Raw genomic sequence first — 24,410 nt, forward strand, 5'->3', positions numbered from 1 at the left:
ACAGATAACATTACCCTCATCTGCCCAATGCTGTACACGGTCCCTCACTACTTTCTCCAAGATCTTAACAACTACTGATGACACACAGACTGGCCTATAATTAGACACTTCCAGTCTGTTACCACCCTTATGCAATGGCACTATCTTACCTTCCTTCCATTCCCTGGGCACCTTTGCCAAAGCCAGACTTTCATTGAAAAGCCACGTTAAAGGTATTGTCAATTCCCTAGCACATTCTCTCAAAACTCGTGGCGAAATACCATCCAGTCCCACAGCTTTACTGACATCCAGAGTACTCAGTATCTGAAACACACTCTCCTCCTGTACCTCCAGACCTCGTACCAGTCCTATCCCTCTAGCATTAAAACTGACTCCTCTAGGATGAAATACTCCAATAAAGTGTTCATTGAACAATTCCACTATGTCCTCTGCATCAGTCACTCTATTCCCATTTTTATCCCACAATATCATTCTTCCACAGTCATTTCTCCTCCTACTGGCCACATAGCTAAAAAATTCCCTAGGATTTTCTTTGGATCTTAGGGCCAATCTCCTCTCATATTCCAGTTTCGCTTTCCTTACCACACGAGTCACTCTTCTGGCCTGTGTCTTATATTCCTCATGCATCTCTTCACCTGTCTCCTTATATCTCTTCCATAGCCTCTTTTTCGCATGCAATTCCTGTTTAATATTGTTTGTCATCCACTTTACTCCAAATTGCGCCCTCTTCTTCACTCGTGGTATACAACTTACCATTGCTGATAACAAATATTCTTTCACAATTTCCCACGCACTGGTGATATCCCGGCCTTCCAATTCCTCCCTCCATGAAACTTCCCGAAGTTGACGTCTAAGACTATTATAATCACCTGCCTTATAATTCCACATAAGTTCCCGTCTCTTTGATACTCCTGCATGTCTATTCATTTTCCAAGTCAAAACCATATGGTCACTCTCTCCAACTGGTGGGAGAGACGTCAACTCAGTTATTATCAACTCTTCTGATGCTATAACCAAATCCAAAATTTTTGAACCTCTTGTTCCCTCTGTTACATGTTGCCTAAGACATTTGTCCCTCAAGAATTCTAGAAATTCCATTCCCCTATTGTTACATGCATCTTCCTCTCTCCAATTTATACTACTGAAGTTAAAATCTCCCATAACAATCATTCTTCTTGCACTTGCCAAACTTAGCTGTCTAAACATCTCCTGGTCCCCATCCTCTGTGCTCCTGGGTCTGTAGCAACACCCCACTAAATATCCTGTCTTGCCTACCTCTACCTCACACCATACGCTCTCAAAATCATTTGTCTCACTACCTTCCAAATTTTCCACTCTTAGAGGACATAGGTCATCACTTATCATAAGCAGCACCCCACCACCACGCTTTCCCCTCCTATCCTGGCGAAAAATGCTATACCCAGTGACTTCTATTCCTGTTTTTATATCCAATTCTGTCAACCACGTCTCAGTGATCGCAATAATTTTTGGCCAGGCTGATGCTATCTGCGCCACCAATTCCTCTCCCTTATTCCGGATACTCCTGGCATTAGTATACAGCATATAAATGCCATTGTTTCTATACCCAGCATTATCCCTTCTAGACTCCACTGGGCTCAGTCTTACCTGACATTGTCTCCCTTCTCCCAAGTATCCATTCCCACAAGAGGCCACCCCTGCTATCATCCTCCCTGGGACACACTGACTCGTTCAGAACAGCAATTTTGGTGCACCTTTTTCGTATCTGCTGACTAGGAACTTTTGATTTGCTTTCTTCCACAAATGCTTCTAATTTCTTGTGTCCACCATGGAATTCTGATTTCACTATGCTTGAAAACACCTCCCCACATGCCTCCATATTTGAGTCAATGCTTTATTCAGAGTTTGACACTGAAAATTCAAGTTTCAAGTTATTATTATTATTACAGCAAGACCTCATGGAGTCAAACACTCATCTGGGAGGTCCTTTTATCACACACACACATCTCATCATACCGAGCCTTAAACACACTCAAACTCCTTGCAGATACCACACTCTCAGGCAAGGCATTCCAATCATTCACAACTCTGCACGAAAAAAACCTGCCTCCCACTCCCCTACTAACACCCTCTTTATCTGATCTCCCACTATTCTCTGTAGAACTTCTCCACCATTGATCTTATAATAACCCCTTACCAACTTGTAGGTCTCTATCATATCTCCCCCCCCTTCCTCCTCTCCACCAGACTCTGCAAATTACATCTTCTCAATCTTTGGACTCTTTCCAAGATCTCTTCATCCTTCCGAAAACCTGGTGACCAAATCTGGGCACAATTGTCCATGTGTAGGCTAATCAAAGCCTTATACAACGGAACAAGAATCTCCCTACTTCTACACGTCAGTGTCCTCTGCAACATTCCCAGAAGCGTTTGTGTTGTCTTCACAATTTTGGCAATGTGTCCCCTAAATTTTAGATCCTTATCAACTATCACCCACAGGTCTCTTATTTCCTCTACCTCCAACAATATATTCTCACCAAGCATAAATTCTGCATCCCATCTTTGTTTTCCAAATTTTAAAACCTTACATTTTGCAACATTGAACTCGCATTCCCATTTCCTTGCCCAATCACTCAATTTATTCAAGTCTTCTTGCAAAGCCACAACATCTTCACTACTCTTTATGGTTCTTCCCAAATTTGCATCATCTGCAAACAACTGAATATCTCCATCCAAATCTTCGCCAATATCATTAATATACAAGTTAAATAGTAATGGCCCTAAAACAGACCCTTGAGGCACTCCACTAGTGACTTTCCTTTTCCTGGATATCGCACCCCCATACACAACTTGCTGATACCTATCAGATAGCCAGTCTCCAATCCAATGCACTAATCTAACATCCAACCCCATCTGCTCTAGTTTGACTGTCAACTTATCACGAGGTACTCTATCAAAAGCTTTTGCGAAATCCAAGTATATTACTGTGTATCCTTCTCCTCTGTCCAAGGAAGCAGTCACTTTATTGTAATAAGTAAGTAGATTACTAAAACATGACCTCCCTTTAGCAAATCCATGCTGTCCATCAAAGATTATACCATTGTTGTCTACCCAACTCTGGATCCTAGTTCTCACAAGCTTCTCCAACAACTTAACCACAACACCTGACACACAGATAGGCCTATAGTTTGATGCTTGAGTTTGATCACCTCCTTTATGAAGTGGCACAATCTTGCCCTCCTTCTACTCCTTAGGAACTTGACCAAGTGCAAGACTCGTATTAAAAAAAAATGTCAAGGCAGGTGTCAACTCTCTGGCACTTTCCTTCAGAATGCGCAGTGATATATTATCAAGTCCCACAGCCTTATTTACATCTAGTTTACTCAACTCCCCAAACACCTCTTGCTCACTTACAGTCAGTCTCTCCTCCCCATCAACAACTGCTCTCCATCTCTCCATGAAGTCACATTCACAAGATTGAAAGATCTTTATGAACTGCTCATTAAGTATCTCCACCACACATTGTGCTACAGCTGTCTTTATACCATTTTCTCCAATCAATGTCATCCTTCCATAATCATTCTTTTGCTGGCTACATATCGAAAGAACTCCCTAGGATTCTTTTTGGCTTCATTAGCTAACTGCTGTTCATACCTCTCTTTAGCTACTCTCACCAACCAAGTCACCCTTCTTGCCTGGTCTTTGTAGACCTCATGAAATTGGCTATTTCCACTTCTCTTATGCTGCCTCCACAATGCCCTTTTTCTCTGTATTGCATGCTTAATCTCTTTATTCATCCATCTCACACCCACCTTATTTAACCTTCTCACCCTTGGAATACATTCAGACATTGCATCTCCAAGATTGTTTTTGAAAATTCACCAAGCTACATTGATCTCTTTTCCAACTAACTCTTCATTCCATGCTACACCTGCAAGCTGTCTCCTGAGCTCTTCATAATCACCCCCTTGTAGTTCCTCATATACCCTTTTCTCACAGGGGTCCTCGCACCGCTGGCAACCACCCAGGTAATCACCTCATGGTCACTCTCACCAATTGGTGGATGATTTAACACCCCATTTATAATTACATCCTCTGATGAGATGACCAAATCCAAGACCCTTAATCCTCGTGTACCCTCTGTTACATACTGTCAGAGGTAGTTATCCCTCAAAAACTCAAGAAACGAATTTTCTTTACTTCCAGTTGATATCTCATCATTCCAGTCTATATTGCCATAATTAAAATCACCCATAATGATCACCCTAATTTGACTATACATTTCACCATCATCCACATTACCTGGTCTTTAACAACATCCCACCAAGTATTTGATTCCATTCACCTCTATCTCACACCATACTGCCTCAAAACCACTGGCACTATTTCCGTCTTGCATCTCTACTTTGTATGGACATAACTCTTTCTCTATCATCAATAGCACTCCCCCTCCCTTTTTACCCCTTCTATCCTCACAAAACACATCATACCTTTCCATCTCTATTCCTGTCTGGATGTCATCCTCTTCCAACCATGTCTCACTTATTCCGACAATCTTTGAGTGAACAGATGCAATTAGTGCAACCATTTCATCTGCCTTGTTTCTTATACTTCTAGCATTGGTATACAAACACAACAGCTAATTTCTGGATCTACAGCTAGTTTCACTGATATCACTCACTCAATGTGATCTCTCCATGCTAGACTGGGGCCATTTCCCTTTCTGCTTCTTCATTTTAGAACCCTTTTCAACTCCAACTGTTTCCTCTTGATCCCGGGTCATCCCATTCCTTTCCTGCCTACACATGCTCTCACCTCCTCTTGGAGCATCCACCTTTCTCATGCTGTGTACCCCTGTCCACCCTGAGCCTCCCTGTTCCCTGCTCCTCTTGCACACCCATTCTCTCATTTTCTATACTCATACCACTCACTTCCTCGTTCATATCCACTTCTTCAATCTCTCCTGTGTTACTCTCCTGCTCTTCCACATCACTCCCCTCTCGATCTGATTCATTCTCTCTATTCACTTCTCTACCTTCCAGTAACAGTCTCTCCAAGCGATTCACACCATAACCACTCAAATGCAGTCCATCGCTCCCATACAACTCACTTCGTCCCTCAAACTCATTCCACACATTAACAAACTGTACTCCCATCTCCTCACACATTTCAGCCAGCATATCATTCATAATCCTTGCTCTCCACCTCATTTCACCACAGTCATACCTAGGCAACACACTGACTACCCTTCCTGTCACGCTATTCTCTTTTATCCTTCCAAGCAGCCTCCTGATATCCATTTTGACATGCTCTTTGTCCTCTCTCAAATCATTTGTACCAATTAATACTATTAACTCTTTTGCTCGCTTCTGCCTCATATCCAATGCCTCAATCACTCTACTCATTTTACCGTCTGGAAAACATACCTTATGCATTCTATCCTCTAGCACACCTTTAATAATAGTCACCATAACGCCACTTGCTCATCTTTCGTTAACTCTTTCATGCCATCATGATTTATTTTAATAGTTTTGACCTGAATTTTCTTAATTTCATTCCACATCCATTTCATTTCTTGTCTCATCCAATCCAATTCAACTTCCGAATCTCACGACACATTCTCTCTATCATTAAATCTTTCTAACTTTCTAGTTTTCAAACTTCTTTTAGTTTTGTCTTGAATATTTTATAGTTGGATCTACTGTTTGCTTTCCTGGATTGGAAAAAGGAGGAAGCAAGGTAATCAAGAAGTTGCACCTAATGGTCTTTCAAGGGATAAGAAGGAACAATTTCCACCTGGATAGAAGTCAAATTTTCTGCTATTACAAAATCAGATTCTGATTTGCTGATGGCTATTTTGTATTTATTCTATGCTTCAGCAGGCTAGGTATGAAACTGGGGTTCTTGTTGCAAGCCACTTGCAGTATGCTAAATTTTTTTCAACTGCATTGGTACACCTTTCATTAGAGGATAGGCAAAAAAACCGAAATGAATATTTGGCTGAACACTGACAAACAGGATTGGAGTTATCCTCCTTTATAAGGATCTTTGCAGATGAGATGATAGGAAGGATCCAGGGACATGTTACTAAAGATGGTGATAGGTCTGAAGTGAACAATGAGGCCAGATTGAAGGTATGCAAGTTGTAAAATATCATTAATAGGCAAAAAAAGTGAACATGAGAAAAACATAACTTGCTAAATGGGTTTTAGAAGACTGACACAAAAGATCATTTTGAATGAGTAAGGAGAGAACAAGAGGTCACCCCCCCCCCCCAGAAGATGTGTAAGTGTGATTAATAAGGATATAAAGGTTAGATATTTTGTTTGGAAGTGGTAAATGATGAATGGATTACTAGAAATGGTTATGAGTGAATGAGTTTAAGGAAATGTATGATAGACATTATGAGAACAACAGTGTGTTATCCTCTGACAAAGATAGAATATATTATCATTAGACTATCTGTCAAAGAGTCATTGAGGAAGAAGCTTACAGCAGTGCCACCATGCATAAGCAACTTGTTTATGCTGTGGCACTTCTTACTCAAGATTTTACAGTGCATGGAAAATGATTAAGGGGATTACGTGAAGAATTAGACTATACACCTAAGATCAGGATAAATCATATGAATTAACTAGATGAATGACATCACTGAGGATAATAAAAGTGGACAGCAGTTGAAATTTGGGGTTTGGTCAAAAGATCAAGTCTAGATGTTGGTAAGGTGGTGATGCACATTTATTTGGCATCTGCCAAATATAGAGTAATTGGTATTTGCTTCCAATTACAGTGAAACACCACAATGATTTTACTATCATGGTGGTCTTTTAATGGTGCAATTATTAACATCTGAGCTTGGAGTCAAGGACTAATTGCAGGAGTCCTATACTCTCTCATGCAAACAGATTAAACCATGTATTAAACCCATCCAGTTTCCGTACTCACCACTTTCAGACCATGCATTCCACTCACCAGCTCTCCATGCAAAGAACTTGCGTCTTACTGCTCTGCTCAGACTCTTCTTATACAGCTTCCAGAGATGGCATTTACTTCTACACTTGCTTTCCTTTAATATGAATTTTCAATCTCTCCTCATATCTGACATTCCATTACACTGACTTATTAAACTTTCTCTGGACCCTCTGAAACCAGGCAACCAATTTTACACACTGTAGCTCATGTGGCCAGACTAAATCCGTAAACAAGGGAAATAATATCTATTCAGACCTACTAGTTTGTCATGTGGCAGCCAACCAAATGCCTTTGAAAAATCCAAGTAAGAGCACATGCATCTCTTCGAGTGAATTTGTTACCTTGTTATAATACGTAATCAGATCCCTGAAACACAACCTCTACACATAACTGCTGACAATCAATAGAGAATACTACTATTATCAACCCACTTCTGAATATTAGTTCTCGCCAACTTCTCTAACATCTTAACACGAAATTCAAACACACAGATTAGGCTATAATTTGTAGCCTTAGTATTGTCCCCAAAAAATAAGGACATGAAGTGAGAGGAATTTAATCACAATTTCAGTATGATTAAATTACATAAAATACGAATGATTAAATTCAACAGATGAATTTCCTCCTGGTGTGTGACCCTCTCACGTATTGGAGGCCTGAAGTGGCTTGAAAAAGTTTCGTGTCTAGAGCAGGATTTCCAGACTATGTAAAGAATATAAAATATATCAATCAGTGAGGGACCACATACAGCTTTGAGCAGATGAGGGTAATGTTATCTATGAGAGTCAACATGGATTTGTTAAGGGGCACTCTTGCTTTAGTAATATGATTACCTTTTACAATAAAGTGACAAGAGCATTAATGAGGGAAAGGCATATACTGCCATTTTTTTGGATTTTACAATTTTGCAAAGGCATTTGTGACAGGGTGCCACACGATAAGCTGATATTTAACTTGCTGCACATGGGTTTAAATGTCGGGTTAGTCAACTGGATTCAGGATTGGCTATCTGATAGTATCAGAGAGTTGTGTGGGGGGCAATATCAAGGAGGCAGAAGATTATAAGTGGGGTCCCACAGAGCTCAGTACTGGGACCTGTTTAGCCATTATATCAATGACTTGTCAATGGATTGCATGTGGATATTCAAAAGCACCTCTAAATTTGCAATGATGTGAAGCTGGGAAGGGTTATTAGTAATAGTGCAGATGTGGCAGCCTAGCTAGAGTATTTGAATAAACTAGACAAATGGGCAAATGAATTGGGGTGTTGGTTCACTGCAGCAAAATGTGAAGCCTTGAAGTTTAGGATACATCAATGGGACGCTGCATAATCGACTGGAGGAGCTGTAGTGGAGAAAGTAGGGGAAACAAGAGATCTGGGGGTTAAGATTGATAGAAACCTGAAATGCAGGTAACATATTACAAAGGTGGTGAAGGTAATCCAGAGGATTGCTGCAATACTGAGGACGCTGACCTGCACAGATAAAAGAGTTATCATTCCATTGAATAAGACCCTGATCAGGCTACACTTACACTACTGTTCTCAAATTTGGTCCACAGGATTTGAAAGGAATAAATTAACTGCAGAAAGAGCACAGAGGCAGATAGCAAAGATGGTTTCAGGATTGTACAATATTAGTTATTAGGTTCGGCTGAGGGAATGTGGGCTGCAGAGTTTGGTAGATAGAGGGAGAGGTGATATGATCGAGACTTTTAAACTGTTGAGAGGCAGTTACAGAGTGAACACTGTGGGGAGTTCTTTCGCTTGGTGGAACAGTGGGAAGGAGCGATGACAAGTGGCCATCCCTGAAAGGAAGCTGTGAGCAAGAGGGTGAGGAGTGGTTTCTTTGCATGGAGGGTAGTTGAAACTTGAATTGCATTGCCTGATAGTGGTGAGAGCAAGAAAATGGTCAATAAGTTCAAGGAGTGGTATGATAGACTTGGTATTTCCTAGGAAGGATCTTCCACGATGAGTCTTTTGACTCCATGGAGGCCTGAATAATAATAATAATTTATAATTAAAACAGAAAAAAATTCTTAACCCACCCTTGGTACAAACATATCATAGGTTGTAAAAATTTTTCGTTGGTGGAAGTCATAAAAAAAATCCTTCTCTTGTCATTAAATGTCAAAAATCCTTTAAGTCTTGGCATGCTTCTTGAAGAAGCAAAGACTTAAAGGATGAGAATTTGAACTCTTAGAATACTGCTCCCACATTTAGTATGGTGCCCCAAAAGCACCTTTATGTTTCATGCCATCCAGAAGATTCCAATTAAATTACCACTTTCACACACACAAAACACACACAACAGTGATTCTTAGACAGTTTACTTATATAGCAAATGGGGATGTGTAGAGAATGACAGACTGATACTCCTACTACCACACTCATGCAATGGATAGCACGAGTGTAGAAAATGATAGAACAAGTGTGCAATACAAAGAAGGAGACTCAGGATGGACATGGGAACAAAGGTTGATGCTTAGAGAGGATGTGAATGCATCTGTAGACAAGAATGGAATGGGATGGCCTGGGAGGTAGGGAAAACAGTTAGATTTGAAAAAGGTTCTTGTGGGATAAGGACAAAAAGAAATAGCTCAAGGAAGGTATGAGAAGTCACATCTAATAAATATATCAGTGAAACTTGTTATAGATCCAGGAATGAGCTGTTATGTTTGTATGAATGCTAGAAGTATCAGAAACAAAGGATATAAAATTGGTGGCATTGATTGAGTTTATTCACCCAAAAATTGTTGGAATAAGTGAGACATGATTGGATGAGGATGACATCTTGACAGGAATCAGAGATTATTATTATTCAGGCCTTCACAGTCTTTTGACTCCACTGGAGAGTCAAGTCATTTGTGTCCTTCCTAGGAAACACAGTCTATCATGCCACTCATTGACCATTCATGCTCTCACCATTCTATCAGGCAATACATGCCATGGTTCAACAACCCTCCATGCATAGAAACCACTCCTCACCCTCTTACTCACAGCTTCTTTTCGTAACTTCAAGGGATGGCTTCTTGCCACTGCTCCTTCCCACTGTTCGATCAAGCGAAAGAACTCCCCAGTGTCAAACCCTGTAACTGCCTCTCAACAGTTTAGAAGTCTCAATCATATCACCTCTCCTATTTACCAAACTCTGCTGTTCACATTCCCCCAGCCGATCCTCATAATTAACATTGTACAGTCCTGAAACCATCTTTGTTATCTGCTTCTGTACCCTTTCAACAGTTAACTTATCGCCTTCAAATCATGGGGACCAAATTTGAGAAGAAGAGTCTAAGTGTGGTCTGATCAAGGTCTTATACAATAGAACAATAACTTGTGTGCAGATCAGAGTCCTTCTCAGTATTGCAGCAATCCTCTGAGTTACCCTCACCACCTTTGCAACATGTTCCTTGAATTGCAGTTTTCTATCATCGCCCCCAGATCTCGTCACCCCCATACCTCCTCCAGTACAACTTTTCCAATTGAGTATGCAGCCTTCCATCGATGCAAACCAAACTTCAAGACTTTGGTTGATTGGTAGAGCCACCTACTAATGGGTCACACAAAAAAAAGTTAAGCAAGTTTGAGCGCGGTTAGTAGTTAGAAGGAGATCAATCGTTCGATGCTGTTGGCACACTCTCCCTCAATGAGTCTTTGGACTCCATGGAGGTGTCACATAATAATAAAGACTTTACATTTTGCTGCATTAAACCGACACCCCCATTCATTTGCCCATCTGTCTAGTTTATTCAAATCCTCTAGCAGGGCTGTCACATCTGCACTATTACTAATAACCCTTCCCAGCTTCACATCATCTGCAAACAACTGAATATCCCCATGCAGTCCATTGACAAATCATTGATATAATCGTTAAACAATACAGGTCCCAGTACTGACCCCTGTGAGACCCTACTTATAATCTTCTGCCTCCTTGATATTGCCCCACCACACACACAAATCTCTGATACCTATCAGATAGCCAATCCTGAATCCAGTTGACTAACCCGACATCTAAACCCATGTGCTACAACATAAATATCAGCTTATCATGTGGCACCCCGTCAAATTCCTTCACTAAAAAAAAAAAAAAAAAAAAAAAAAAAAAAAAAAAAAAAAAAAGGCAGAATATGCCTTTCCTTCATCAAACGCTCTTGTCACTTTATTATAAAAGGCAATCATATTACTAAAGCAAGAGCACCCCTCAACAAATCTATGTTGACTCTCACAGATAACATTACCCTCATCTGCCCAACGCTGTATATGGTCCCCAGGACCGGCGCATAGTATTTTTCTTGTACGTGTGATTAATGTTCGGCACCTTTCCAAAAAAGATTTTTTTGAATAAAGTGTGAATAAAACGAACAGGAAATGAAAAACAAATGAAAACCGCTTTACAGTATAATGTTACCTACGGATTAGTCCTGCTTATACAAATTTTTTCAAGTTATATAAATTTTCAAAATAATATAAAATAGTAATATAAAGTTAAGAGATTTATTCAATTATTCTTCACATTAATTTTGCATTAATAAATAAATTAATTTTGAAGATTCAACGAAAATAGATAAGAGAATTTTACAAGAATGTTTCGCATTGGACTCGAGAGTTTGCTGATTATTTTGTGTCGCTGACACTGCCCTAACAGCCCACTAATATAACAGGCTCGGTCGAGAAGAATGAGTTATCAGTAGTAAGCCAACTTTTAGGGCCAGACCACATGCATCCAATCCGATTAAAATTAGGATATGACCCTTACATGGAACTCAACAATTAATCATAAGTTGATTTATGATACACCAAAAAATAAAATAAAGAAGAACTATTTTAGGTATATTTTAGTAAATTTTAATAAAAAATTAGTGATATAATTGGGTCCAGGATACAACTTCAGAATTTATTTGTTCATTTCTGGATAGATCTGAAGGGGCCCGAATGGAAGAAGATGTACATTCATAATTATATGTACCATTCTGTACCGTTTGTTGTTCGTTTAAACTCTTATCACATATTTTTTGACATCTTTTAGGTACCTTTTCTTCTCTGACGCCTGTGTATATTGCACACTTCGCACACGCCACCAGCCGGGCCTGATGGTCCCTCACTAATTTCTCCAAGACCTTAACTAGTGATGATACAACAAACTGACCTATAATTAGACACTTCCAGTCTGCTACCGTCCTTATGCAACAGCACTATCTTACCTTGCTTCCATGCCCTGGGTACCTTTCCTGCAGCCAGACTTTCATTGAAAATCCAAGTCAATGGAGCTATCAGTGTTTTTTAGCACATTCTCTCAAAACCCATGGTGAAATACCATTCACTCCCACAGCTTTACTGACGTCCAGAGTACTCAGTAATTGGAACACACTCTCCTCTTGCACCTCTAAACTTCAAACCTGCCCTATCCCTCTAGTATTAAAACCCATTTCTCCAGAATGAAATGCTCCAATAAAGTGTTCACTGAACAACTCCACTAAGTGCCTCCATAGCACAATTGGAAGAATTGTGCTATGGAGGCCTAAGGGCGCAATGTACAACGGTACATTGCGCTCTTAGGCCTATTCCGATTGGAATAGGCCTAAGTTCGATTCTCGTCGTGATAGGAGGAATCTTTATCTGGATGATTTTCAATCAAAGGTGAGTTAGCCAATCTCATACAGAAGTAGTAGGGTTTTTGCTCCCGGAAACTCGGGCTTTTCATCCTGCATACAGACAAATCGGCCCTTTGGAACACACACAATTTACAGACAAAAAATACTAGTTGTGGTAGTGGGCGGTAGATGGCGTTGATGGAGATAATTCATAGCAGAGGTTCGGTGTAGTGGTTGAGACAGTTGTAGGTGTCCTCCCGCAATGAGTCTTCGGACTCCTTGGAGGTGTCAGGAATAATAATGTCCTCTGCATCAGTCACTCTATTCCCATTTTTAGCCCACAATGTCATTCTTCCACAATCATTTCTCCTCCTACTGGCCACATAACTAAAAAAATTCCCTAGGACTTACTTTGGATCTTAATGCCAATCTCTTCTCATATTCCAGTTTTGCCTTCCTCACCATACTAGTCACTCTCTTGGCTTGAGCCTTATATTCTTCATGCATCTGCTCTCCACCCCCTCTCCTTATCTCTTCAATGACACCCCCTTTTTCATCTGCAGTTCCTGTTTGAAATTGTTTGTCATCCACTTTACACCAAATTGTGTCTTCTTCACTCATGGAATATAGCTTACTATTGGTCTAACAAATATTCCTTCACATTTTCCCAAGCACTAATATCCTGGCCTTCCAATTCCACCCGCCATGGAACTTCATCGGCCTTATAATTCCGCATACGTTGCCTCTTCTTTATTACTCCTGCATGCCTATTCATCTTGCAAGTCTCAGAACCACATGGCTACTCTCTCCAACAGGGGGGTGGGGATTATCATCTCAATTATTATCAGCTCTTCTGATGCTATGACCAAATCCCAAACTCTTGAACCTCTTGTTCCCTCTATTACATGTTGCATAAGACATTTGTCCCTCAAGAATTCTAGAAATTCCATTTCCTTATTACTACATGCAATTTCCTCTTCCCAACTTATACTGCTGTAATTAAAATCTCTCATAACAATCACACTTCTTGCACTTGTCAAACTGAACTGCCTAAACATCTCCTGCTCCCATCCTCTATGCTCCTTGGCTTGTAGCAACACCCCACTAAATATCCTGTCCTGCCCACCTCTACCTCACACCATACACTTTCAAAACCATTAGTGTCACTGCCTTTCAAAGCATCCACTCTTAGAGGGCATAGATCATTACTTATCATAAGCAGTACTCCACCACTACGCTTTCCCATCCTTTCCAAAAAATGCTGTACCCTGATACTTCTATTCCTGTTATTATATCATCTTCCATCAACCACGTCTCAGAGTTCCCAATAATCTTTGGCCTGGCTAATGCTATCAGCATCACCAATTCATCTCCTTTATTCTGGATACTCCTGGCATTAGTATAAAGCATAAAAATGTCACTGCTTCTATACCTATCATTATCCCCTCCAGACTCCACTGGACTCAGTGTTACCTGATGTCGCCCCCCCTTCACCCATTCCCACAAGACACTACCCCTACTACCATCCACCCTGGGAATTCTAGTTTGCCTGTATTGACATACTGACTCGTTCATAAAACAGCAATCTCTCCAGATGCCTATATCCTTCCTCATTCAAATGCAAGTAGTCTTTCGCATACAGTCCCTTCCTGTCCGCAAATGCCCTCCAAGCATCCATATATTCCAATCCTCTCTTCTGACACATTCTGGCTATTATGCTATTCATTATTACTGCTCTTCTGCTCAGCTCGTCATTATCATACCTGGGCAACACACACACACACACAATCTTTCCTCTCTGAGTTTTCTTTCGTACAACCTCAAGGAAGAATCTCAGATCTCTCACCATCTGATTTACATTGCCTCTCAAGTCATTTGTGCTGCCCACCATCACAATCATCTCATCTACCCTTTCACCCCGCTTAATTGCCACAGCCACACTATCGTTCTTCCAGGCAAACACTCCTCTGGCATCCTATCACGCACATCATGGATCATCAAATTTCCATATATTACACCTCTTACCACTCTGTTCCTTGATACCTGCATCCCTCACTCTCTTTCCTCTAATCCCTTCTGTGTTCCCCTACTTATCTGCTGTCCTGGCATCACTATCCCTGGTTCCAGCACTCCCTCGCATTCTTCTCATTCCCTCTCTCCGACTGTTTCTATTTGTTCCTCTTCTATCATTCCCATAATACTCTCTCATTTCCTTTCTTCTACTGCTTCTATTCTCTCCTCTTCTATCATTCCCATAGTGCTCTCTTATTTCCCTCTCTTCTACTGTCTCTATTCTCTCCTTCCCATCACTCTTTCACTCCTACTCTGATTCACCTGATCTCATCTTTCATACTTCTCATCTCATTCCAGAGACATTCCACCTCTTTCAGCTCATCTTTCTCTCTCTGCAAGTTAGCCACACTTGTTTGCCATTCATCCTCCCCAATCAAGACCATCTCTGAAAACTTCAATCACTCAAGCCTTCCACACTCCCCACTTTTATTTTTTCATTGATATTTCGCTCGTTACTCTCACCCACTATCACACTACTTGTCTCTCTAGATTGAGATTCTCCTGCCCTTGATGCAACGAGGTTGGTTATCGTAATATCTAACTCACTAAGTTCAGACCATTGCCTACATTTTATGCATATATACACATTCCATCATTCTCTCACCTGCCACATATCCAACTGCTGGGACGCATAGATATAACAAGCACTGCATGCCACAAAATCCTGTAGTATGTTACGCAAAATATAGTCCTTAAATGGGGGAGGATTTGGTGACACGCCATTTGTAATTGGAGCTGCAGCCACCGCCATCATTCAAATAGTGCTGAGGAACTACTACAACTAAATGCTCTACTATACTATACTATGTTATATGCTCTAATCTAATCTAATCCTGTGGCCTCCTCTTTAAGAGGATTGCAGCTGATGAACAGCCTGCTTCTATGCCTCTCTCTCTCTCTTGCTTCTGTAAGATTCTTGCCCGTTCAATCTTTGATGTTGTCTTTTCATTGCAGTCAGGGTCTTCCTCTCTTTCCCTCCACCATCCCCTGCAATACTATTCTGGGAAGCTCTCCAGAAGAACCCCTCATCAAATGTCCTGCAAACGTTATTTTTCTTCTTTGGATACTAGCCATAGTCTCTTTTCATTTTGAATCTTTTAAGAACCTCTTCATTGCTCACTCTTTCAGTCCAGCTGATACAATCCATTTTTCTCAAGCACCACATTTCATATGCATTCAATCGGCCACTCATCTCCTTATTGATCGTCCAGGACTCACATCCATACGTCCCCACACTCTAGATCATTGTCTTGAGGATTCTTACTTTCAACTGTTTGTTCAGATTTCTGTTTTCTAATATATGGTATATTTGGAAAAATGCTGCTTTTGCTTTTTTAATTCAGTTCTTAATTTCATAATTAGATCTATTGTCTTCTGTTATCCAACTCCCAAGGTATTCAAAACTTTTTACATTTTCTTTTCTTTGTCCGTTCAAAGTGATTTCCATCCCATCATTTCCTTTCCTTGAAATCTTCATCACTTTTGTCTTCTGAATGTTTATTTTCATTTTATATCTTTCATTTCCAACCCTGTTCAGTCTGTTCAAAATTCTTTGCAAGCCTTCCTCTGTTTTGCTCATAAGTACGATGTCATCTGCATATCTTATATTATTTATCAGGTGTCTGTTTATCTTTATTCCATCCTTCAGATCTTCCAAGGCCTCCCTCATCATCCATTCACTATAGCACCGCATGACATCCCACACCCTTGTCTCACAACCTTTCTTATGGGGATCCATTCAGTATCCTCTCCTTCAAATCTGACCTTGGCTTCTTGAGTTTTGTATATTCTGAACAAAATTCTCATAATATTTTTATCAATTCCTATTTTATGAAAAATATCAAATAAACCAGAGTGATTAACATTATCAAAAGCTTTTTCATAGTCCACAAAGTATAGATATAAATCTTTATTGCACTCGATCATTCTTTCCGCAATATCCGTAGTGTTGTGATAGCTTCCCTGTTTGTCCTGAAACTAAACTGTGCTTCATTTAATTCCCTCTCTATCATCTGTTCCATTCTTCTATATATTATGTTGATTAGGACTTTTGCAATGTGCCTAATCAAGCTGATAGTTCTGTGCTTGAAAGTTTATTTTTCACTTGTGCCATTGCAGGGTTTTCCTCAAACAGAATTTACAATTTTAAATATAATATCCAAAACATCTTTTGTGTTTAATCTTTTACTACACAGTACTTGTTGGTGAATAATACAGTGGTACGTTAAAAAATCTGGATATTTGTCATCGTTTTTACATAATGAAAGATACTTTCAGGCGCAAACTTTGTTTGCTCACATTTGGATAAAGGATTAAACTAAATTTATTATAAGTTCTGTGCTTGTTGCAATCCATTGTTCCTGTAGTCTTAGAAATAGGAATAAAAATAGATCTTACGAAGTCTTTAGGTATTATATCCTCTATTAAAGATGATGGATAGAAGTTTTATCCTTCCTTTCCCAATGCCTTCAGTAACTCTCCTTGAATATCATCCACTCCTGGAACTTTCCTATCCTTTATTCTTTTAATAGCTGCTTTGGTTTCCCATTCCTTAATTTCTGGGGCATCATTTTCTATCTGATCACATTCCAGATTATCTTCATCTCAATAAAGTTCTGTAACATGCTTCTTCCATCTTATCATTTTTTTCCAACAAAATCTTTCCTCTTTCATCCTCTACTATACTATACTATGTTATACACTCTACTGTAAGCTAATTTACCTATGCAATACTATAAATTATAAACTATATTTAACTATACTTACTAAATAACAAAAACTTTTCTTCTCTTCCACCACAGATGTGTCCGACCCTGACCTCGCCTTCTCGTTAACCCAAAAATCAAGATGGCAGGGTATGATATGAAAAAGAGATATGAAACGCCAAAAGAGATATGAAATGTGTATTATTGATACAAGGCTGAATTATGACGAGTGTCACTGTTGAAAATATGATAAGAATTATATATTTTCAATTATATAATTCTGCTGGGCACTGATTTGATCGTCAGCTTGTCGAGAGCTCCTGAAAAGATTACTAGTATTTTGTGTTAACTTTGGCAATTTTACTAGAATTTTAAGTAGTATTGTTTGCTTTTTGTTTCTTGGTGTGTCTGTGCAATTTTTGTGTGTTTTCTGTTAAGTATTATTTTTAAGATAATAATATGTACATATGGCACAGATAAAGAAAAAAATGGCGGCCAGGTCGCCATGTTTGTTTAAGAGTTTTGATGTAAACGAATTTATACAATGTGCTGTCTGTGAGATGTATGCTTTGCAAAGAGCGGTGAGAGTCTGGTTAGAGGGTGATAGTGGAATTAATATATGCAGAAAGTGTAAGGAGAATGAGGATCTCAAGCATGTTTCGGGTGGCGAGAGTGATATCGTTAACGATAGTCAGAATGTAGAAAATGGTGGTGTGATAGAGAATTGCGTGGTAGTGCCAGATAGGTGTGAGAGCGCCGTTGAAAGTGTAAATGAAGGTAGAAATACAGAATGAATGGATGATTTGATTGATAATGAAAATGGTGAGATAAATGTGAGTAGTGAAATTGCCCGTTTGAACGGTGCGATACACAGAGCGAAAAGGCAACTTGAGCGTATGGAAAAATGTGTGCTGAATGTACCGACTAATAACCGCCGTACGTCTGTGACGACAAATAATAGAATGTTCGTAAATGTCAATAAAATGAAGGAGCAAGTTCTGTATGGGGATTCGCTATTAAGAGGTGTGATAGTTGAGAGTTTGACGAAGTCGTAACAGCCGGGTGTGAACAAAGGACGTCAGCGAATCTATTCGAGTGCAAAAACAGTGGGTGAAAGAGATGATAATCGTGGCACGAACAAATGATTTGAAAGAGGACAAAATGGAAATGATAGAGGATGTAAAGGAATTAATTGAGGTAGCAAAAGAGAAGAGTGAGAGAGTTAGGATAGTGAGTATTTTACCGCAGCATTACAGTGAAGTGTTTAGAAGGAGGGCCATAACTGCCAATGACTTTATGCGTGGATTATGCATGGAGAGAGGTGTGGAATTTGTGGATGTGTGGAATGAGTTCGATGCGCGAAAGGACTTATATAAGATGGATGGGTTACATTTGAATGGAATTGGTGTACGGAGGCTTGAAAAAGTGTTGATGAACGATGTGGAAGTGCATGTACAGACTCAGGGAAACTAGATTTCTTAAGGTGGGGGGAGGGCTTATTACAAGGCTGGTAAGTATAACAAACTTAGGTGTGTGCTTGGTTCAGTGCCATGGCATGTAAAACTGCAAGGGCTGGGTGTTGATAGTGCATGGGAGGTGGTTTAGAAGTGTTTGCAGGAGGCAATGGTTGACTGTATACGAAGAGTCTGAATAATAAATCAAGTATGGGTTAAATGGATGAATAACACTATTAAGCTTGAGCTGCAAAAAAAGAAACAATTGTGGAGGGAATTTAAGGAGAAAGGTGACCAGCAGCCACAGGAACAGTATAAAGCTCAGACCAGGAGTGTAAGAAAAGCAGAAGCGGATTACGAAAGAAAATTGGCCATACAGGCTAAAGAGAATCCCAAACAGTTTTTTCAATATGTTGCAAGTAAAAGGAAAAATGTTCATGGTAGAATGATCTTATAAAATGCTGAGGGTAGGGAGGTAACCGAATCAGTCGATATAGTGGAATTACTGAGCGAGCACTTTGCAAGAGTACATCATCCAGGTGGTGACATTGCAGGAATGGAAGAATCAACAGCTTATACTGGAATTGTGATGAATGAAGTAGAGGTAACCAGTCTATTACAGAACCTCAATGTCAATACATCTGTGAGATTGGATGGTATACCAGCTTGTGTAGTACGTGAAGCGGCTAAAGAATTGTCAGTGCCCTTGACCATTTTGTTTAATTTGAGCCTCGGGTCGGGGTCAGTCCCAAGGGGGTGAAAGAGGGGAAAATAGTTCCGCTGCATAAAGGTGGTTCCAAGGCTGCTGTTGAAAATTACTGGCCAATCAGCATAACAGGAATCATTATCAAGGTCTTGGAGAAAATAGTCAACAGAAAAATACAAGATTGGATAGAAGAAAATGGGATACTGTATATGGTTTTGTGAAGAGTAGGTCATGCCTCAGTAACTTGCTCACGTATTATAACACAGTGACGGCTGAACTGGATAAGGGTAATGGGTTTACAGTGATTCTACTGAATCTTGCTAAGGCCTTTGACAGGATACCACATGGAATTCTAATCAGTAAATTGCAGCATATGGGGATGGATATAGGGTTGGTGAGATGGATAGGAGGGTGGTTGACGGAGAGATATCAGAGAGTGGTTTATTCAGGAGTAGAATCCACAAGACGGCCTGTGACTAGTGGTGTGCCACAAGGATCTGTTCTTGGACCACTGCTGTTTAATTAATGATATAGGAAAGGATCTGAGAGGAACAGTTCATTTGTTTGCAGATGATGCAAAGTTGGGTAGGGCAATAGTGAATGCAGATGACGTCAAAATTTTGCAAGATGATTTGGATAGATTGGAGGTCTGGGCTAAGGTGAATGGATGTCAATTTAATGTGGCAAAATGTAAGGTTATACATTTTGGGGTTAAAAGATTAGCAGCAGATTACTACATTGGTGGAACTGTACTCCAGGAAATTGATGAGGCAAGAGATTTAGTAGTGTTGGTGGATAAGGAGTTGAAGTTTAGGGGGGCACATTGCAAAAGTGCCCAAATCAGCTCATCAAATCACTTGGTTGCTGAAGAATACGTTGACAAGCAGGTTATTGTTCCTCTGTATCGAGCCTTGATAAGACCCCATCTCAACCACTGTGCCCAGATTTGGTCACCTAGGTTTCTTCTTGATGGGGAGGAGGCAGAGAGGATCTAGAGGCGAGTGACCAAGATGATAGCAGGTCTGTGGAATGAACCTTATGAGAACAGGTCTGTGGAATGAACCTTATGAGAACAGGTTGAGGATTTGTGGGTTGCAAAAATTGGTTGATAGGCGGAGGAGGGGAGATATGATTGAGACATTCAAATTACTGAAGGGTTTCTATAAAATTAATTCAGAAGATATTTTTGAGAATAGGGCTGGTTGTGGGAGGACTAGGGGACATCCATGGAAACTGGGCAAAAGTGTGGTTAGTAAGGGTGTTAGAGCTGGGTTCTTTACTTGTAGAGTGGTGAATGAGTGGAATGCGCTCCCAGAATGTGTGGTGGATGCTGTGACAGTGAATGAGTTTAAGGCGAGGTATGATAGATACTGCATGAATGTAGAATAGCTGTGATGAATATGATTTGGGGCCTCCCTCGATGAGTCTAATGACTCCCTGGAGTTGCCCGTAATAATAATAATGATGATGATGTATTTCATGAAGATAGAAAGGGTAAAAAGGGAGAGGGGGTGAGCCCATTAATGATAGAAAAAGGTTATGTCAATACAAGGTAGAGATGCAAAGGGGAAATAGTGGAAATGGTTTTGAGACAGTATGGTGTGAGATAGAGAAAAATAAAATGAAATACTTAGATGTTGCTATAGCCCTGGTAATATGGAAGGTAGTGACCATAAATTTATAAGCAAATTAGCCAAGCCAATAGAAAAAGGGAAATTTTAATTATAGTAATATAGATGGGATGAAGAGATAGCAAGTGAAAGTAAAGAAATATGTTTCTCGAGTTTCTGAGGGACAACTACCTCAGGCAGCATGTAACGGTATGCAAGGATTGAGGGTCTTGGATTCGATCATCTCATCAGAAGATGTTATTAAAAATGAGGTGTCAAATCTTCCTCCAGTTGGTGAGTGTGACCACAAAGTGATTACCTGAGCAGGTGCTAGCCACATGAAAACTTCTGTGAGGAGAAGATATGTGGAACTACAAGGCTGGTGATTATGAGCTCAGGAGGCAGCATGAAGCCATATCATGCTATGGCTGCATGTAGCCATTGCATGGAATGAGGAGGTGGATGGAAAGAAAATCCCTGGGTGATATTGAAGAAATATCTAGTAGAACCAACAGATGCTTCCAGTAAGTCCACGGACTCCCTACTCTGCTACATACATCTCACAATCTCCCCTGCTACTTAATATGGTGCCACCATAATAATGCCAAAAGATGGCACTCTTGGCAACTCGTATAGGTAAAGATGACTTCTCTATTGCTTCCACCTTGGTATCACAGCCTCTGGGTCTGGCTCCCATTGACAAGATCTCAATAAAGGTCGAAACCGGTCTGGGTAGTGGCCCTTCCCTTAATGCATAGCATTATACATGTCCACAAGGAGATGTGCTTTGCATTACAGGAGATACTAAGATAAGGAGTGATGAGAGCTTGGTCTACCTTTACCACGAGTTGCCTCAGTCCTGAAGATACTTCTGGCGCAAACTTTGTTTGCTTACATTTGGATAAAGTATTAAACTAAATTTATTATACCAAAGAGCATTTTTCTAGGCCAATTCCAATTACAGTGGATACAAGCAATTATGGTTAAACTACTGGAGATTAATTCTGCATTCTGGTCATAACCAAACAGATAAGCACTGGATTCGCTATAATAGTTTAGAGGTTTGTAAAAAGGATATCTTGCTTTGGCAATCTACTTGCAATGTGTACTGGATGGTGGCTGGATATACAATATTTCTGGGCTTTCCAAAAGGCATTTCACAGATTGCTACATGGTAAGCTGGTGGAGAAGGATAACCGACAGAGAATGGATCAATGGAGAAAAATTCTAAATACAGTAAGTAACACCATCAGTATTATGAACAGGAACAATGCTGAAAAATCTAATGTGACAAGACATATGTTACATACTTTAAAATATAACAATCACAAATAATGGATTTGCATTTCCCAAATGATCTCTTGGGACATTCATTCATCAAAAATATTTAGTGGTGGAAGTTACTCAGACAGGTACAACAGAATTCTTACTGCAGAAATCTGCAACTTCTTTATTTACAAATGAACAAAACTTAGAAAGTTGAAAAGCTGGCAAATTTTCGGATTTAAGTGATAGAAAAATTTCACTTTTTTCACACCTTTGTCAATTTTATTTAGGACGAATTTTATCATGCGTTATTACTATATATTCTTCATTCTCAATGCGGGAGATCGTTATCACTTTTTATTTATGTAAAACGTTTTCATTAAATAATTTTAATTAATTTCAAACTGTTGCAGAATAGTATAATAATTAATGTCTTGTGTGTGCGCGAAAACGGTCTTACATCGACATAAGATGAGAACTGAAAACTATAATCACATATCGCGAACTACTCAAAAAATATAAACAAAGGTATACCAAAAGGATTCATGTAAATTTTCAATTTTATCACATCACTCCTTCAAAGAAAATAACTTACCAATACAATTATCATCATTACATACATTACCTAAAGCACAAGCATTAAAAAACAATGTAACAACAAAAAGAGAGACAGAGAGAGAATACCTATCCTCACGATTCATTAAGCTGCCGAAACTTCACACATGCACATTTCCACAGAACACAGCTGAAACGAAATAAAACCAAGTCCTCTCATAGTGATAAAATAAAACCGTGCGTAAACTTGCCCGCAATAATAAAATTAAGAAAAGAAATAGTTATATATATATTTTCGCCCTGTTCCGCCCAAATTGCAAATGATATGGGATTTTTGAAAATATATTTTCCAGAGGATCGATATGACTATTTTGTCAAATACAATATTAGCAAATTTTTCGAAGAGTAATTTTGTCATCACTCTATGATAATGCTGATCTCTGGAGAATACATTCTCGAAGATTGAATAGGGTAGAATAAAGACCCATAGACCAATATTAATATTGACCACTAGAAATGAGTATGGCTATCATCTTCATATGGCAATTTGAGTTCACTGAAACCCTAGATTGGTATGTTCTCTCTTTTATTTACTTTGAGGGAAATTCCTTTTCTGTCTGATCCTCTCCTCCAACTCTTCTCTAATTCTGAATACAACACTCATTCCGAGGAGTCGAGAGAGCTATGGATTTCTCTTTTCCTTATTCAAGCACTCTAACAGTCATAGTAAAGATGGTCGTTCTAGGAATAAAGGTCCCGATGTTAAACCGTCGGTGAGGCCTGGTATAATCTCGAGTTGATCACCACAGGCTAGGAAAAGGTGCACTCGGAGAAAATCCCCTGGTTCTGCGGGTTACAGAGAAAAATGGAACACTCAGATGGTTCCCGTTTGTGTGTGTGTGCGTGAGTAAGTGAGTGCACTATGTTCACAAAAGCATCTCACACCGCTGTGATGGTAAAAAATGCTTTGTTTAAATTACATTTTTATTACCGAGTGGACTACCTTTGTCCTGAACGAAAGCAACTAACCTATTCGGGGAATGATTTCAACAAATTTCTGATACGTCGAAACAGGAACATTCTTCCATTCATCGCGCAATATCGTTGATGCTGATGACGGCGACTGTGAAGTGGAGCAATTTAGGGTTCTAATTATCCCAAAATTGTTCAGGCCTAGACTCTGAGCTGATCAGTCCAATATTTCAATAGTGTTGTTTTGTGGAACTCATTCTTGGACAAGCAGTGCAGTATGCATTTCGTGCAGAAACATGCAAGGCTCACTGGAATTATTTTCAAAGAGTTGGAAGAATCAAGTTGTCCAGGATGTCCAGTTAACCATCAGACATCATGGTTTTTGCCTACTTCCACCAATGGACCAAGACCCATACAACTGAAACACATCCATACCATTACCGAGCACCCACCAAATGTACAGTTGGAATGACGCAGTTCTGCCGGAACTATTCCTCTGGTAATCTACAGATCCAAACATGATTAGTGA

General features: G+C 39.7%; 1 protein-coding gene across 3 annotated transcripts in view; it reads right to left on the minus strand.

The window, feature by feature from the left end:
- The window catches only part of tank (EI24 domain-containing protein tank), a 143,208-nt gene extending 120,088 nt beyond the window's left edge, over positions 1-23,120 (minus strand). For 2 of the 3 annotated variants that reach the window (XM_090413030.1, XM_090413029.1), the window contains exon 1: positions 22,950-23,068. In XM_090413030.1, the coding sequence (XP_090269156.1) occupies positions 22,950-23,055 (106 nt within the window). In that variant the 5' untranslated portion in view covers positions 23,056-23,068. Of the gene's footprint in view, positions 1-22,949 lie in introns of all 3 variants that reach the window. The other variant, XM_090413031.1, reaches the window with a different exon arrangement.
- Positions 23,121-24,410: the final 1,290 nt, after the last annotated feature.

This window comes from Typopeltis vanoorti, chromosome 23, assembly GCF_054136105.1.
Source record: "Typopeltis vanoorti isolate ZY-2024b chromosome 23, IOZ_Tvanoo_1.0, whole genome shotgun sequence".
In the NCBI taxonomy this organism is placed as follows: Eukaryota; Metazoa; Arthropoda; class Arachnida; order Uropygi; family Thelyphonidae; genus Typopeltis; species Typopeltis vanoorti.